Source organism: Chiloscyllium plagiosum, chromosome 2 (assembly GCF_004010195.1).
Source record: "Chiloscyllium plagiosum isolate BGI_BamShark_2017 chromosome 2, ASM401019v2, whole genome shotgun sequence".
In the NCBI taxonomy this organism is placed as follows: Eukaryota; Metazoa; Chordata; class Chondrichthyes; order Orectolobiformes; family Hemiscylliidae; genus Chiloscyllium; species Chiloscyllium plagiosum.
Window position 1 is genome coordinate 113,228,864 of NC_057711.1, and position 13,954 is coordinate 113,242,817.

Genomic DNA, 13,954 nt, shown 5'->3' on the forward strand with positions numbered 1-13,954 from the left:
GTACGTATCCAAATGTCTTTTAAATGTTGTAACTGTACCTGCATCCACCACTTCCTCTGGAAATTTATTCCACGCGCGAACCACTTTCCATGTAAGAAAAATACTCTTTGTGTCTTTTCAAAAGTTTTCTCCTCTTACCTTAAAAATATGCCCCTTGGTCTTGAAATCCATCATCCTAGGGAGAAAACACCTACCATTCACCTTATCCATACCCCCCATGATTTTATAAACCTCTATAAGGTCATCTCTTAACCTCCTATGCTCCAGTGAAAAAAAGTCCCAGCTTATCCAGTCTCTCCCTATAACTCAAACCATCCACTTATGGCAACATCCTGGTAAACCTCTTCTGAACCCTCTCCAACTTACTAAAATCCATCCTATAATACGGAGATCAGAACTGCACACAATATTCCAGAAGAGGCTTCACCAACATCCTGTACAACATCACCATAATATCCCAACGCCTATGTTCAAAGGTCTGAGCAATGAAGGCAAGCATACTAAATGCCTTCTTAACCACCCTGCCTATAAGTGATGCATATTTCAAAGAATCATGTACCTGGACCCCTAGGTCTCTATTCTACAACACTACACTAGGCCCTACTTTTAATTGTATACTTCTTGCCTCTTCAACCCAATTTGTTTTTACTTTACTGCAATTTTATTTTATTGCAAATTATCTTAAATCAAGGTGTTCTGGTTACTGTTTCTCTTGCAAAACACCATATAATTTGCAACACCTCAATTTAAATCATGCCTCAGCTTCTCTGCTCTCCAAATTCTCCAATCTGTCTGCTTCATTTTATTTCTTAATACCTGTTAGCATTCTGGTAAATCTCCTCTGTGCCCGTCCGAAAATATTAGCATATTTTGTGATGTCCAGTGCCTGGAATTGGGCAGAGTATTCTATCTGAGCTCTGATTCGGGATTTGTATAAAATTGCTGTAACTTCCTTTATTAGGGGTTACAAGATTAGGTACCCATTGCCATCACAGTATGTAGGAAACAAAATAAAAAGACAATCTTTACCTTTTCCTGTTCTGCCATTCCTTTTGACGACGGTGACAAGTAAAAATTATAACTATCAAGAGAACAGAAGCTGCGATGCTTGAGATTATGGAAATGATGATAGTCATAGAATAGGTTGCAGAAGTGAGAGTGGGTGTATCTAATGTTCCTGCTTTAGGCTCCACACCCATTACTGAGGTAGCTGAAAGAGAAAAAGACATTGAAAAATCCCATTAACACAATACTATTTCAACACTGTCCATGTTCAAACACTTAAGATAAGATTAAAACCTACTGCATTAAACTGGACCCCTGGAGCACATACAAGAAAAGTGCATCTCCATTAATTAGTGATGACAGCTCCTCTGATGGCATTGTGTGCCATACAAACAGAAAAACTCTGCCCCATTTGCATTCCAGTGTGTTTCTGGACAGTTAGTGAGGACCAGAACAGGGTGGCATTCTGAACCAAAGTATAAACACTGCCTTGCAAGTGAACAGAAAGACCAAAAGCAGCGGTGGTGCCCAATGCAAATTAATGCCTTCAAAAAAGGATGGGAAGGAACAACAGCATTGATGCTTTAATGTTCTGAACATTTGTCATGAATGATTTCCCAGTAGAAGTTGGACTAACTCAAATGCCAGTTCAAAGGCACAAGAGGACACCAGGACTTTACCAGTTTCCTCATTTTCCCTCCCCCCACTTTACTCCAGTTCCAAACTTCCCAGCTCAGCACTGTCTCCATGACCTGTCCTACCTGGCAATCTCCCTTCCCACCTATCCGCTCCACCCTCCTCTCTGACCTATCATCTCCATCCCCACCCCCATTCACCTATTGTACTCTTTGCTACCTTCTCCCCCTGCTCCTCGGATGCTGCATGACCTGCTGTGCTTTTCCAACACCATTCTAATCTAGACACAAGAGGACGCCAAGCAACCCGTGAGCCTGATCCACCATGTGAGTAGATTGTGGCAGATTTGCAACTTAATTCCATCTACCTGCCTTGCTTACATTACCCTTAACACCCAATAGTAATAGTGTCTCAACTCTGAGCCAGAAGTGGATTTTACTGCTCCTCGGATGCTGCCTGAACTGCTGTGCTCTTCCAGCACCACTAATCCAGAATCTGCAGTCATTGTTTTTACCCCTCTGAGCCAGAAGGCCTGTTTCAAGTCCCACGTGCTCCATAAGGTGTGTTGTAAAATGGCTGAATAGGTTGATTAAAATGTGTATAAACCTCAGTTTTTGAATTTTCCAACTGACATCCTCGGTGGTAGCGTTCTGGGAGAAGAGAATTGCAGACTTGCTCTTTTCCTTGAATAAAGAAGTAATTTGATGTATTTTCATGGTACTGCCAACTGGTAAGAACTGGTCATTCCTTAGTTTTGACCAGTCCTTCTGCCCTTTTGACAAGTATCTTGGTACTTCCCAAGTGAACTGACTATGATTGACTCAAAATGCTTAGTAATAGAACATATTACATGACTTACACATGATTACTGCAGATTATTTCTGTCCTCGTTAGTGAAAGGACTGGAATGTTCATTGCCACATGGGAAACTGGCAGTTTTTTTTTAAGATTAGATTACATTACAGTGTGGAAACAGGCCCTTCAGCCCAACAAGTCCACACCGACCCGCCGAAGCGCAACCCACCCATACCACTACATTTGCCCCTTACCTAACACTACAGGCAATTTCCCATGGCCAATTCACCTGACCTGCACATCTTTGGACAGTGGGAGGAAACCGGAGCACCCGGAGGAAACCCACGCAGACACGGGGAGAACGTGCAAACTCCACACAGTCAGTCGCCTGAGGCGGGAACTGAACCTGGGTCTCAGACGCTGTGAGGCAGCAGTGCTAACCACTATGCCACCGCACCACCCACAGTTGATGCACCTGTACTGAGTAACTTGACTAATTTAAATATATCACTCAGAGCTCACTCACTACAGAGCTGTCAACATGAATCCTGAGGCACTCAGCTCACGCCATAATGTCAGTATATATCTAACAGAGGGTTGCTTATTTATACGTGAGGAGTTTGTTTGTAAATGGATGTTTTGAGTCAAGACTGTGAAATTGGGGTCAAATAAAGTTTCGGGAACTGTCATCAAGCAGTGAATTTTATTTTAATTGACCAATTAGTGGCCAGAAGACAAGGTTGTCATTTGTTTAAAGATTAGTGGGCAAGCTGCGGATGCTGGAAGATTGATGGGGAAACTGGAATAAGCTACAACATGCTAAGAGAGAGAGGGTGCCTCTATCTTGAAGCATCTCTTAACAACTTTAAAACCTTTCCAATTTAAAGGGTGGCAGCAGCTGCTGAGCTACCGTGATGTAGAGGGAACACCTCCACAGGGCAACCTGAGCTGTGAGCTGTTGCCACAGGCAAATGAGGAGGGCTGTCCAAAGCTTACCCTAAAGTGCTAACTGCTTTGGCCAAGGCTGTTTGTACAGAACATAGGAAAAGGAATATTTGCATTCATGTTGCACAATTCATGACCTCATTATATCCCAAAGCGTTTTCTAGCCAATTAAGCAGTTTTGAAACACACATCAAAAACAAATTGCTGGAAAAGCTCAGCAGTTCTGTCAGCTCTGTGGTTTTGTATGTTTCCGATCTACAGCACAATGGTTTTTTTGTTTTACTCAAGCAGTTTTGAAGTCTAGTTACTTTTATGGTGTGTGGAAACAGTGAAGCCAAGATCCCACAATCAATACAGAAAAGCCCATTAGATAAACAGGTCTTTTTAGTGATGCTGTTTGAGGGACAAGTAGTGGTCCAGGGAATCAGCGAAACCAGGCTTTTCTTCAAAATAGAGCCACATTTATCCAACCTGAGAGAATGGATAGAACTTTGGTTTGATGCTGTATTTGCAAATTGTCATCTCCAAATATGCAGCATTTTAATATTGCACGGAGCATCATGCCAGATTTTGTATTCAAATCTTCAAGGGGGACATGAACCATCAGGCTTTTGACCCAGAGATGATAAGGCCAGATCTCCACATTGTGCAAAATTCATTGCAAATGTTTGTGAAGGTTATTTATTTTAACAAATATACAAAATTGTTTCCCATGAGCTAATAAAGGGTTACTCAGATCTTAGCCCAAGTCCTTGGCTGACACTCAAATGTGTTTCCAATCATGATCACGGCTCCCACAAATCTCTGATACATGTCAACATACATACCATTGGTACAGAGAGGCACGTTGCAGAATTCCCATCTGACTGTTTGATCCATGGTATAACACCAAGGGCGCTCACTCTCACCTCCTGGGTTACGGCAGTAGTTGTCCGAGTTGGTCAGCTCTGGGAATAACTCTGGCATACGCCTGTGGAAATGGGGAGCCTTAGGAAAGGTAAAGAATAGCATTGTCTGTGAATTGAATATGTACTTCTCATGGGACCAGACATGGAGTTTTGAAGTGCAAAAACAATTATATTTATGCCATTGTTTTGCAATTCCTTGGAGGAATGCTTCTGAGGGAACGGAGACTTCAATTAAATTGGATATGTTACAAAGACTCTCATAAAGAGTCTCCAGTTTAAAAAAAAGCATGCCTTTTAGCCTAAATGTCTGGGCCAAGGTTTAAGGTCTCTATGAGCCTCCTCCCATCCCACTTCATTCACTCTATCAATTTACTTTCTTTTTTTTGTGACATGTATTTATTTGGCTTTTAAATTCATCGATGCCAGATTTTCTCAAAATGACATAAAAAATTCAGAAATATTCAACCATGCAACCTGTAGATGATGGAAAAATGCCCATGTCCCCGACAGTGCAGTGACTGCAGGAGGGAGTGGAGTTATAAAACAAAATAAGCCTTTGTGTCCCACTCACAATTGCTTTATTTTCATCACGTTCCTTCCCCTTCAAAGATTTTCATCTTGAATTTTCTTTCAAATTGGTATAAAAGCAGGAGGAGTGCAAAGCCAATCAGCCAGATTCAACAGCTTGACAATGTCTTTCAGGCCTGTCTGCCCTGTTGGGTGGATGTAAAGTTTCCTGTTGCACTACCTCAAAGAAAGCCAGAGCATTTCTTCCCAGTGTCCTGATCAATATATATCCCTCAGACATCACTGAAAAACAGACGCTTGTTCTCACATTTGTGCTTGTGGGAGATTACTGTGCATTAATCGACTGCTACCCTTCCTAAATTCTGCAGTGTCAACACTTCATTGGTCATCAAGTGCTTTGAAATGTTATTGGGTCTGGAAAGGTGCTACAGAAATGCAAGTTTGTCTTTAACTATCTCAGTCTTTGATTGAGCCTAAGTGCACTCAATCTCCAATGGGTAAAGCTTTCTGTCATTGGAAAATCTGCCAGTCAAAGTTGAGCAATGGAATGGGAATGACTGGCACATTTGGGATAGAACCAAATGATCCACTCACATCACTTGGAGATCACATTACTCTCTATATCCCCCAGGCCACAGATGGAACCTCATTTTTCTTTCTAGGCGCACAGATTGTGGGTGCTACTATACTTCTTACTACAGTACTTGTTACTTTTTAATTTTGCTCAGATATGGAGACCATGCTACATACCAAAGCGATAATACATGTTAACCAGGACCATTCAGTGACTATTGATCTTTAAACGCATTTCAAATTTAGATCTTATAAACAAAATATTCAAAGGTGTGTGATTGCAAAAGGTATTGTCCTTAGTCTTCCAGAGATCTGAGTGTATCCACTGACTGGCAATTTCTCTCCCTTAACCACCATCATTCAGCCCTTCCTTCCACTGGCTCAACATACACATTCAGCTGCCTCAGGAAGGCAGCCAACGTAATCAAATGCCCCTCCCATTGGGTAGAAGATACAAAAGTTTGAAAACTTGTGCCAACAGATTCAAGAACAGCATCATCCTTGCTGTTATCAGACTTACAAATGGACTTCTCATATATTAGAGCTGATCTTTCTTGCACCTTCTCTGTAGCTGTAACACTATATTCTGCATTCTGTTCTATTACCCTGATGTACTTATATAAGGTATGATTTGCCTGGTTAGCATGCAAAATAATACTTTTCAATGTATCTCTGTACATGTGACAATAATAAATCAAACAAAATCAAATCATCAATAGCAGTTGGACATTTTTTTCCTCTTCTGACTAAGTATCTGTAAATTCTTCTATCCCTGCTTTCTGAGCATTTGACACAAATAAAACCAGCCAGGTTGCTACTGGAAAGCTAAGGATCCAATAATTACATGGAAATCCACAAGACATAATCAGGCTGGTTTCAATATCTTGCAGTAATGCAACCTGAAACATGATGGCTCTAGACTTCAACCCATCTAGCTGACCTAACAGTGACTCCAGCAAAGTTCTGATTGAAATGCTGAGCCAACAAAAATTGTTGGTCATGTCACATTTCGAGCATCTTATTCAATTCTGGGCGTCTTACAATGGGAAGGATGTCTAGGGACATGGGAAGGAAACAGAAGAGATCTGATAAGTCGAGACCGAGGATGAAAGACTTGACGTACAGAACAACTAAAAGGAATAACTTAGGTAAATTCTCTGCCTAGTTTCAAATTCTTCCACGGCCACTCCCTATCTTTTGTTTTTAATCTCTTCCAAAACTACATCCCTCTGAAGTATCTGTGTTTATCCGATTCTGGCCTCTTGTGCATTCCTGATTACCTTCATTTCAACATTCCCAGTTGTGTTTAATGGTGCCTAGGTTTCAGGCTCTCAATTCCTTCCCTGCACCTCTCAGCCTTTCTCTCCATTAAAGTGTTCTTCCAAACCTGTTCCCATGACCAGTACTTTGGTCATCTGTCCTAACATCTCCCCATGTGGGTGGCACGGTGGCAGTGGGCAGCACGGTGACAGTGGGCGGCACGGTGGCACAGTGGTTAGCACTGCTGCCTCACAGTGCTGGAGACTCGGGTTCGATTCCCGCCTCAGGCGACTGACTGTGTGGAGTTTGCACGTTCTCCCCGTGTCTGCGTGGGTTTCCTCCGGGTGCTCCGGTTTCCTCCCACAGTCCAAAGATGTGCAGGTTAGGTGAATTGGCCATGCTAAATTACCCGTAGTGTTAGGTAAGGGGTAAATGTAGGGATATGGGTGGGTTGCGCTTCGGCGGGTCGGTGTGGACTTGTTGGGCCGAAGGGCCTGTTTCCACACTGTAAAGTAATCTAATCTAATCATGTCATGGCTTGATGTCAATCTTTGTTAAATAATGCTCATGTGAAGTGACATGAAGTGTTTTACAATATCAAGGTTTCTTTAAAACTTAAATTCAAGTTGTTGATAGCTAATAGAAATGTTTCGAACTAGAATGGTTTTCAATAAGTTATGTGTGATTTCACTGGTTGGTTAATTATCTCCAATGCTCAGTCAGGAAGAGTGATAGAAGCAGAATCCATGAACAGTTTTTAACAGGAATACTGGGAAAAATTGTTAAAGGGGAAAGGACAGCAGCATGGGATACAATCTGAGTCAAGCATAGAAGGCCTTCTTAATTTGCCATATAATTAATTGACTCTGAAACTTATTATTTCCTTTTGATATACATTGCAGATTCATGATGCTAGTTGGATAATGTTGCAGTGTATTATAGGGTTCAATTTGGACAACAAAAAAAACGTGTTGCATTTTGATAGCACTTTTCATGTCCAGTCTGTGCTTGTTCTGAAGGTGGGAAAAATGTTGGCCAGGGAGGGACTCCCCTGCACTTCTTTGAAGGAGTACCTCCAGACAAGCAGAGAGATGAAGCCTCATTGAAATCTCCTCCGAAAGTCAGCACCACCTACAATGCAGCATTTAATGTTACATTCAGCATTGACGTTTTCACTCAATCCATGATGTGGAACCTGCACTAAGAACCTTATACCCCTCGGAGAACATGAGCCATGGTGCCAACGTAAATAATGGGAATGCTACAGTCTGGACAAGTTGTTGACATTAATCACAGAGAAAGGGGTCAGTGGTACGATGGAAACTGAAGAATATTAAATACTATTTATTTTCAATCTGTAAATGGCAATAACTTGGTACCTGCCAATACTGACCTGTTCACTCCACTTCTGACAAGGGATACCAGATGCTGTTACATTTACCATACCTTGGTAGAACCTTCCGTTGTCACTATAACACACTTCTGCAAAGATACAGATAAAAATAATACAAAAAAAACCCTCAAATCATTAACATCAATCAAAAACAATCACTTAAAAAGTAGAACGTTAATGTTCACACACCTGTACAGTCATTGAAATGTTTCTACAATGGTCAAATTTATCTGAGTCTCAATGTTACGGTTGGAAGGCAGAAGCAAGCATAAACTCTTTAACTAACTGGACATGTATCTTTGAGTCCTGCATGATTACTATCAAGCCCCAAAGGCCATCACTATTACTTAGCAAGCTCTGGCAGCATCTGTGGGGAGAAAGTAGAGTTAACCAGTGACTCTTCATCAGAACTGTTAGTAACTGGGAAAGTATAATTTATGCTGAAGGTGAAGTGGGGGGAGTGGAGAAGGTGGGGTGGGGAGGAGGGATGGGGAGAGATGAGCAGATAGGTAGAGATGGAGCCCAGAGAGACCGAGAGAGAGAGAGAGATATGAAAGGAGCAGATAAACAAAGAGAATTTGGATAGCTGGCCAGGACAGAAGAAAAGCTGAACAAGTGATAATAAGAGTAAGAGTGAAAAAAATGGGTGAGCTGTACTGAATGCAATTCATATAGTCGACCTCAGGGTAGGTGGGAGATGGGTGACTATGCTAAAAGCAACCCATGGCTTAACAGTACATATGTCATGATCTTAGCTAGTTTTGAGAAGATTTATAGCTCAGGTTGATGGTAGAAGGGGTCTACATTGAATTAGACACCATCTACCACCCCCCTGAGAAAAAAAACAGGAAGTGACTTCACCACAGGAAATAACATCACCACAGGAAATGACATCACCAACCCAAAGAAACCCAAACATATAAATAGAAAGCAGAAATTTTCAGCAGTGCTTCACCTGAGGCCCACTGAAGATGGTACCTGGTAGGGTGACGAAATGTCTGGAAATGAACTTTCAAGCTCAGCGAGCAAACCTACATCCATATGTCATGGCGTATGACTATATGTGATGGATGAAAAACATGGAAAGATGGAATCAGGCTCTAAAATGATTGAACTTGATGTTGAGTCCTAGAAGCTGCAGGGTCCCAAAGTACAAAATAAGATGTTGTTCTTTGAGTTTGCGCGGAGGTTCGCTGGAACAAGCCTGAGACAGAAATGTTAGGCAGGAAGCAAGGTGGTGTGTTGAAGTGGCAGGCAACTGGAATATCAAGGTCATTTTGGCGGGCACAGCGTGGGTGTTCGGCGAAGTGGTCACCCAGTCTGCATGGCGTCTCCCCATTGTAAAGGAGATCACACTGTGAGCAGCGAATGTGGTACATCAGATCGAATGAAAAACAGGTAGATCACTGCGTCACCTGGAAGCTATGTCTGGGACCTTGGATAGTGAAGAGGGAGGAGGGAAACGGGCAGGTTTTATACCTTCTCCGATTGCATGGCAAGGTGTTGCGAGATGGTGAGGTGGTAGCAGGAATGGAAGAGGACTACATCAGAGTGTCCCAGAGCGAATAGTCCCTACAGAGAGCTGGCAAAGGAGAGGAGGGGAATGTGTGTCTGGTTGTGGAATCCAGTTGGAGGTGATGGAAATGGCAGCATACAGTCCTTTGATGCAGAGACTGATGGGGTGGCAAGTAAGGACCAGGAAACCCTATCATTGTTGCAGGAGGGAAGGGAAGGGCTGAGGGCAGAAGTGTGGGAGATAGGTCAAACATGGCTAAGGACCCTGTCGGCCGTGATAATGGAAATTCTTGGTTGAGAGAAAAGGTGGATATTTCTGAGGCCCCCTTGCGGAAAGTGGCATCATCAGAAGAGAAGTTACAGAAGCAGAGAAATTGGGAGAGTGGGATAGAGTCATTACAGGAAGTGGGATGTGAGGATGTATAGTTGAGGTAACTTAGGGAGTCAGTGGGTTTGTAGTGGAAATCGATGGCCAGCCTATCCTGAGAAATAAAAACAGAGATGGCAAGGAAGGGAAGGGAGGAGCCAGAGATAGACCAACTGATGGTGAGGGCAGGGTGGAAATTGAAAGTGAAATTGATCATTTTTTCCTGTACTTTTAGAACAGTCACCCATTCTCACACTGCCAGAGGAAGTGGTGGTGGCTGGTACAATTGCAACATTTAAAAGGCATTTGGATGGGCATACGAGTAGGAAGGGATTGGAGGGATATGTGCTGGGTGCTAGCAAGTAGGACTAGATTGGGTTGGGATATCTGGTCAGCATGGACAAGTTGGACTGAAGGGTCTGTTTCTGTGCTGTACATCTCTATGACTCTGACTCTATGTACCATCAGGCCCATTATAACATCATATGTACTGCACTCAGCACAGCTCACCCATTATCTAACTCTTAGCTGTTATTATCATTTATTCAGCTTTTTTTCTCCTGACCTGCTATCCACAATCTTCTTATTTTCTTACCCCTTTCATGTCTCTCTCTGTCTCTGGTCCATCACCTATCTGCTCACCTCTCCTCTACCCACCAAACCCTTTCCACTTCAGCGTAAATACCACTTTTTCCGAGCTGTTAACAGTTCTGATGAGGAGTCATCAAACTAAAAATGTTAATTCTGTTTTCTTGCCACAGATGCTACCTAATGTGCTGAGTTTCTCCAACAATTTCTATTTTTGTTTCAATCTCCAGCATCCGCATTCTTTGTTTTATATCACCATTAGTTGACTGGTTAGAAAAGATGCCCATCATTATTTAATTTGAAAGGAAGTTCTAGATTTTGACACAATCCTATTGGGTAGCTTCTACAAAGTGTGAAAAAAATATTTTGGTTCAAACAATCTCTCGTTTTCTACCTTGAGGTCAATTCAAAATTTATTTGTTTGTTTTATTGCTGAAATGAATTGAAATTTTCATGGAGCCAAAATTAAGTGTATGTGTACAATCGACACACAGAAAGTATCTCTATTGTGTTTCAGTTCTCTTGCTGAGAAGTTAGTTCTGTTTAGATCTGGTCCTGAAATGTGACCTGATTATAATTGATTAAAGCAAATATGGAAAATCTAAAAGCAGTGGATTAAAATGGCAGAGTAAAACAGGCAGATCATAGAAATGAAGACAAGACAAATAAAATTACATTGTGAACTAAGCTGCACCCTAAATAAGAATCACAGAACTACAAATTAAAATTACAGAAAGATATTAACATTTCAATTACCAAAGAAATACCTCTAGGACTACTTAGATTAAAATTGTACTCATCGTTAGAATACATCAATTTTGTTTTCACAGTGTCTTTTGCAGCTTGTCATCTGTAGTTAATTTCTCTCTCTTTCCTTTGAGGCTTATTTTAAAATCCTCACTGGCTGAGGTTACCATGTTGTTTGAGTTAGTTAATTTTTATGTCCATCTGACTATTGATGTCTGGGAACACTTGCTGTCTTGGACAAACATATTCTATCCCTCAGTTCTGACATCCATACCTTGATGAATACACATGCCCCTACATACTATCCTATCATTCCTATAACAGTGTCAGGAAAGTAACTGGTTAGGTTCAAGACCTGCCTCACTTGTCCAATTATTTCCTGCAGTTGAATTGGAAAAAATAGTTTGAATTGATGTAATTCGTCCCATTTGTAGGCTTGGCAAGTTCTCCATGATCAAATGTATCCAGTCGGTTGAGTTTATCTTTTTTGCTAGTTTTGCTATTTATTACACACCATGTAATGAATATAAAGCAAGGCTACAAAGCAAACAGTAGTTTGCATTTATATAGTGCCTTTAATGCAATAAAGGGTCTCAATGGAAACAGCACATTGATCCACATAAGAAGATAGAATGACAGGTGACCAAAAACTTGGTCAAAGAGAAGGATTTCAGATAAGTCTTAAAGGAACAGAGACAGGTAGAAAGCTTAACATGGGATTTTCAGAGCCTGGGGTGATGATATCTGAAGATATGACCACCAATGGTACAGAGATGAAAACTGCAGATGTTCAAGAGTCCAGAACTGGAGAGACCCAAATATCTTGGAATATTGTCAAGCTGAATACAGTTACAGATACATGGAAGAGATTAGATTACTTACAGTGTGGAAACAGGCCCTTCGGCCCAACAAGTCCACACCGCCCCGCCGAAGCGCAACCCACCCATACCCTTACGTTTACCCCTTACCTAACACTATGGACAATTTAGCATGACCAATTCACCTGACCTGCATATCTTGGGACTGTGGGAGGAAATCGGAGCACCCGGAGGAAACCCACGCAGACACGGGAAGAACGTGCAAACTCCACACAGTTAGTCGCCTGAGGCGGGAATTGAACCCGGGTCTCTGGCGCTGTGAGGCAGCAGTGCTAACCACTGTGCCACCGTGCCACCCACCAGAGCAGAGCCACGGCGGGAGGGGGTATTGAAAACAAGATCGAGAATTGTAAAACAACAATATATACAAGAAATTATTGTTCTGAAGTTGTTTAATGAGTTCCTATCCCCAGTATGAAGCAGCCCAACAAGATTCCCATCCCACAAAAGGAAACTGGGAATGAAGCAATTGATTATAAAATGCACGCAGTCAAATTCCCACAGATTTTCTGTTGACAATCTAGAATCAAAGAATGATTGTAGCCCAGAAGAAGATAATTTGGCCTATGAGATCTTTGCTGATTCTCTGCCTTAGTGACTCACCTCAGTCATCTTCCCTCCTTTTGCTCATAGCTCCCTAAATGTTTCTTCTTCATTGATCCAATTCTCCTTTGAAAGCTATCATTGTATTCCTGTCAGGCAGTGCTTCCAAGATCCTATTTTATTATATTTTATATTCAAGTAACAATGACAACTCACACAAGTGTAGTGCCATTGGTGGAATCAAACTTCGCAAATAAATTGATAGAGAGATACCAAGAAGGAATTGAGAGCAGGAAATTGGAAAAGAATCAATGTGAGAGATTCCATGGAAGTTTTTGACGGTTAGTAATCCACTGGCAAAAAAGGATTCAGATTGCATTACCATCATACTATCATTGCTTAAGATGAAGTGACGGGAAGGGGAGGAACACAGAGTAATCCAATTTTAGAAGAGATGGAGTGTAAGATAGAGCATGAGAAGTTTGCAGAAGTGGGGAGGGAGACCATTAAAGTGGCAACATTGAGGTTGATTTTGAGGCCAATGCACTTGAAGAAGTGGAATGTAGTGCAGTTGTCAATTAAATTGGCCATGATAAGGATGAATTGGTATACATCAGGCAGCATTTCTCAAACAGCTAACACATATCTTTGAGGAAAAAAAACCATGCAGCCTATTGTCAACCTGGGCTAAGCAAGGATCTATCTACCTTTCCCATTGCTGTGGAAAGACAGCTAACATTATCAAAGACCCCTCCCATCCCGGTTATATTCTCTTCCAAGCTCTTCTTTGGGCAGAAGATACAAAAGCTTAAAAACATGTACCAACAGGTACACAACCAGCTTCTTCCCCACTGTTATTAGACTGTTGAATGAACCTCCCAACTTTCAAATCTAATGTTGATCTTGCATCTGTGCAGCTGTAACTTTGTGTGTCTTGCTCTGTTCAATCATCCCACGATTTGTATGTCTTTGAATGTTATGATCTGCCTGTACTTCATGCAAAAACAAAACTTTTCAATGTACTTAGGTACATGTGACAATAATAAATCAAAGCAGGAATCACAGTTTACTTACAACATGGGGGAATGAACATTTTATGGAATTATAAGAGATGGAGTGTAAGATGGAGCATGAGAAGTTTGCAGAAGTGGGGAGGGAGACCATTAAAGTGGCAAAATTGAGGTTGGTTTTGAGGCCAATGCACTTGAAGAGGTGGAATGTAGTGCAGTTGTCTTTTTTATAAGTCTTTGTGGACTGGTTGTAAGCCTTAGAA

General features: G+C 41.6%; 1 protein-coding gene across 3 annotated transcripts in view; it reads right to left on the minus strand.

Moving 5' to 3' along the window:
- The window catches only part of musk (muscle, skeletal, receptor tyrosine kinase), a 180,414-nt gene that overhangs the window by 67,723 nt on the left and 98,737 nt on the right, over positions 1-13,954 (minus strand). For all 3 annotated transcript variants that reach the window (XM_043716207.1, XM_043716187.1, XM_043716198.1), the window contains 3 exons: positions 8,044-8,132; positions 4,209-4,368; positions 1,030-1,210 (listed from right to left, as the gene is read on the minus strand). In XM_043716207.1, coding sequence (XP_043572142.1) covers positions 1,030-1,210; positions 4,209-4,368; positions 8,044-8,132 — 430 coding nt within the window. The remainder of the gene's footprint in view (positions 1-1,029; positions 1,211-4,208; positions 4,369-8,043; positions 8,133-13,954) is intronic.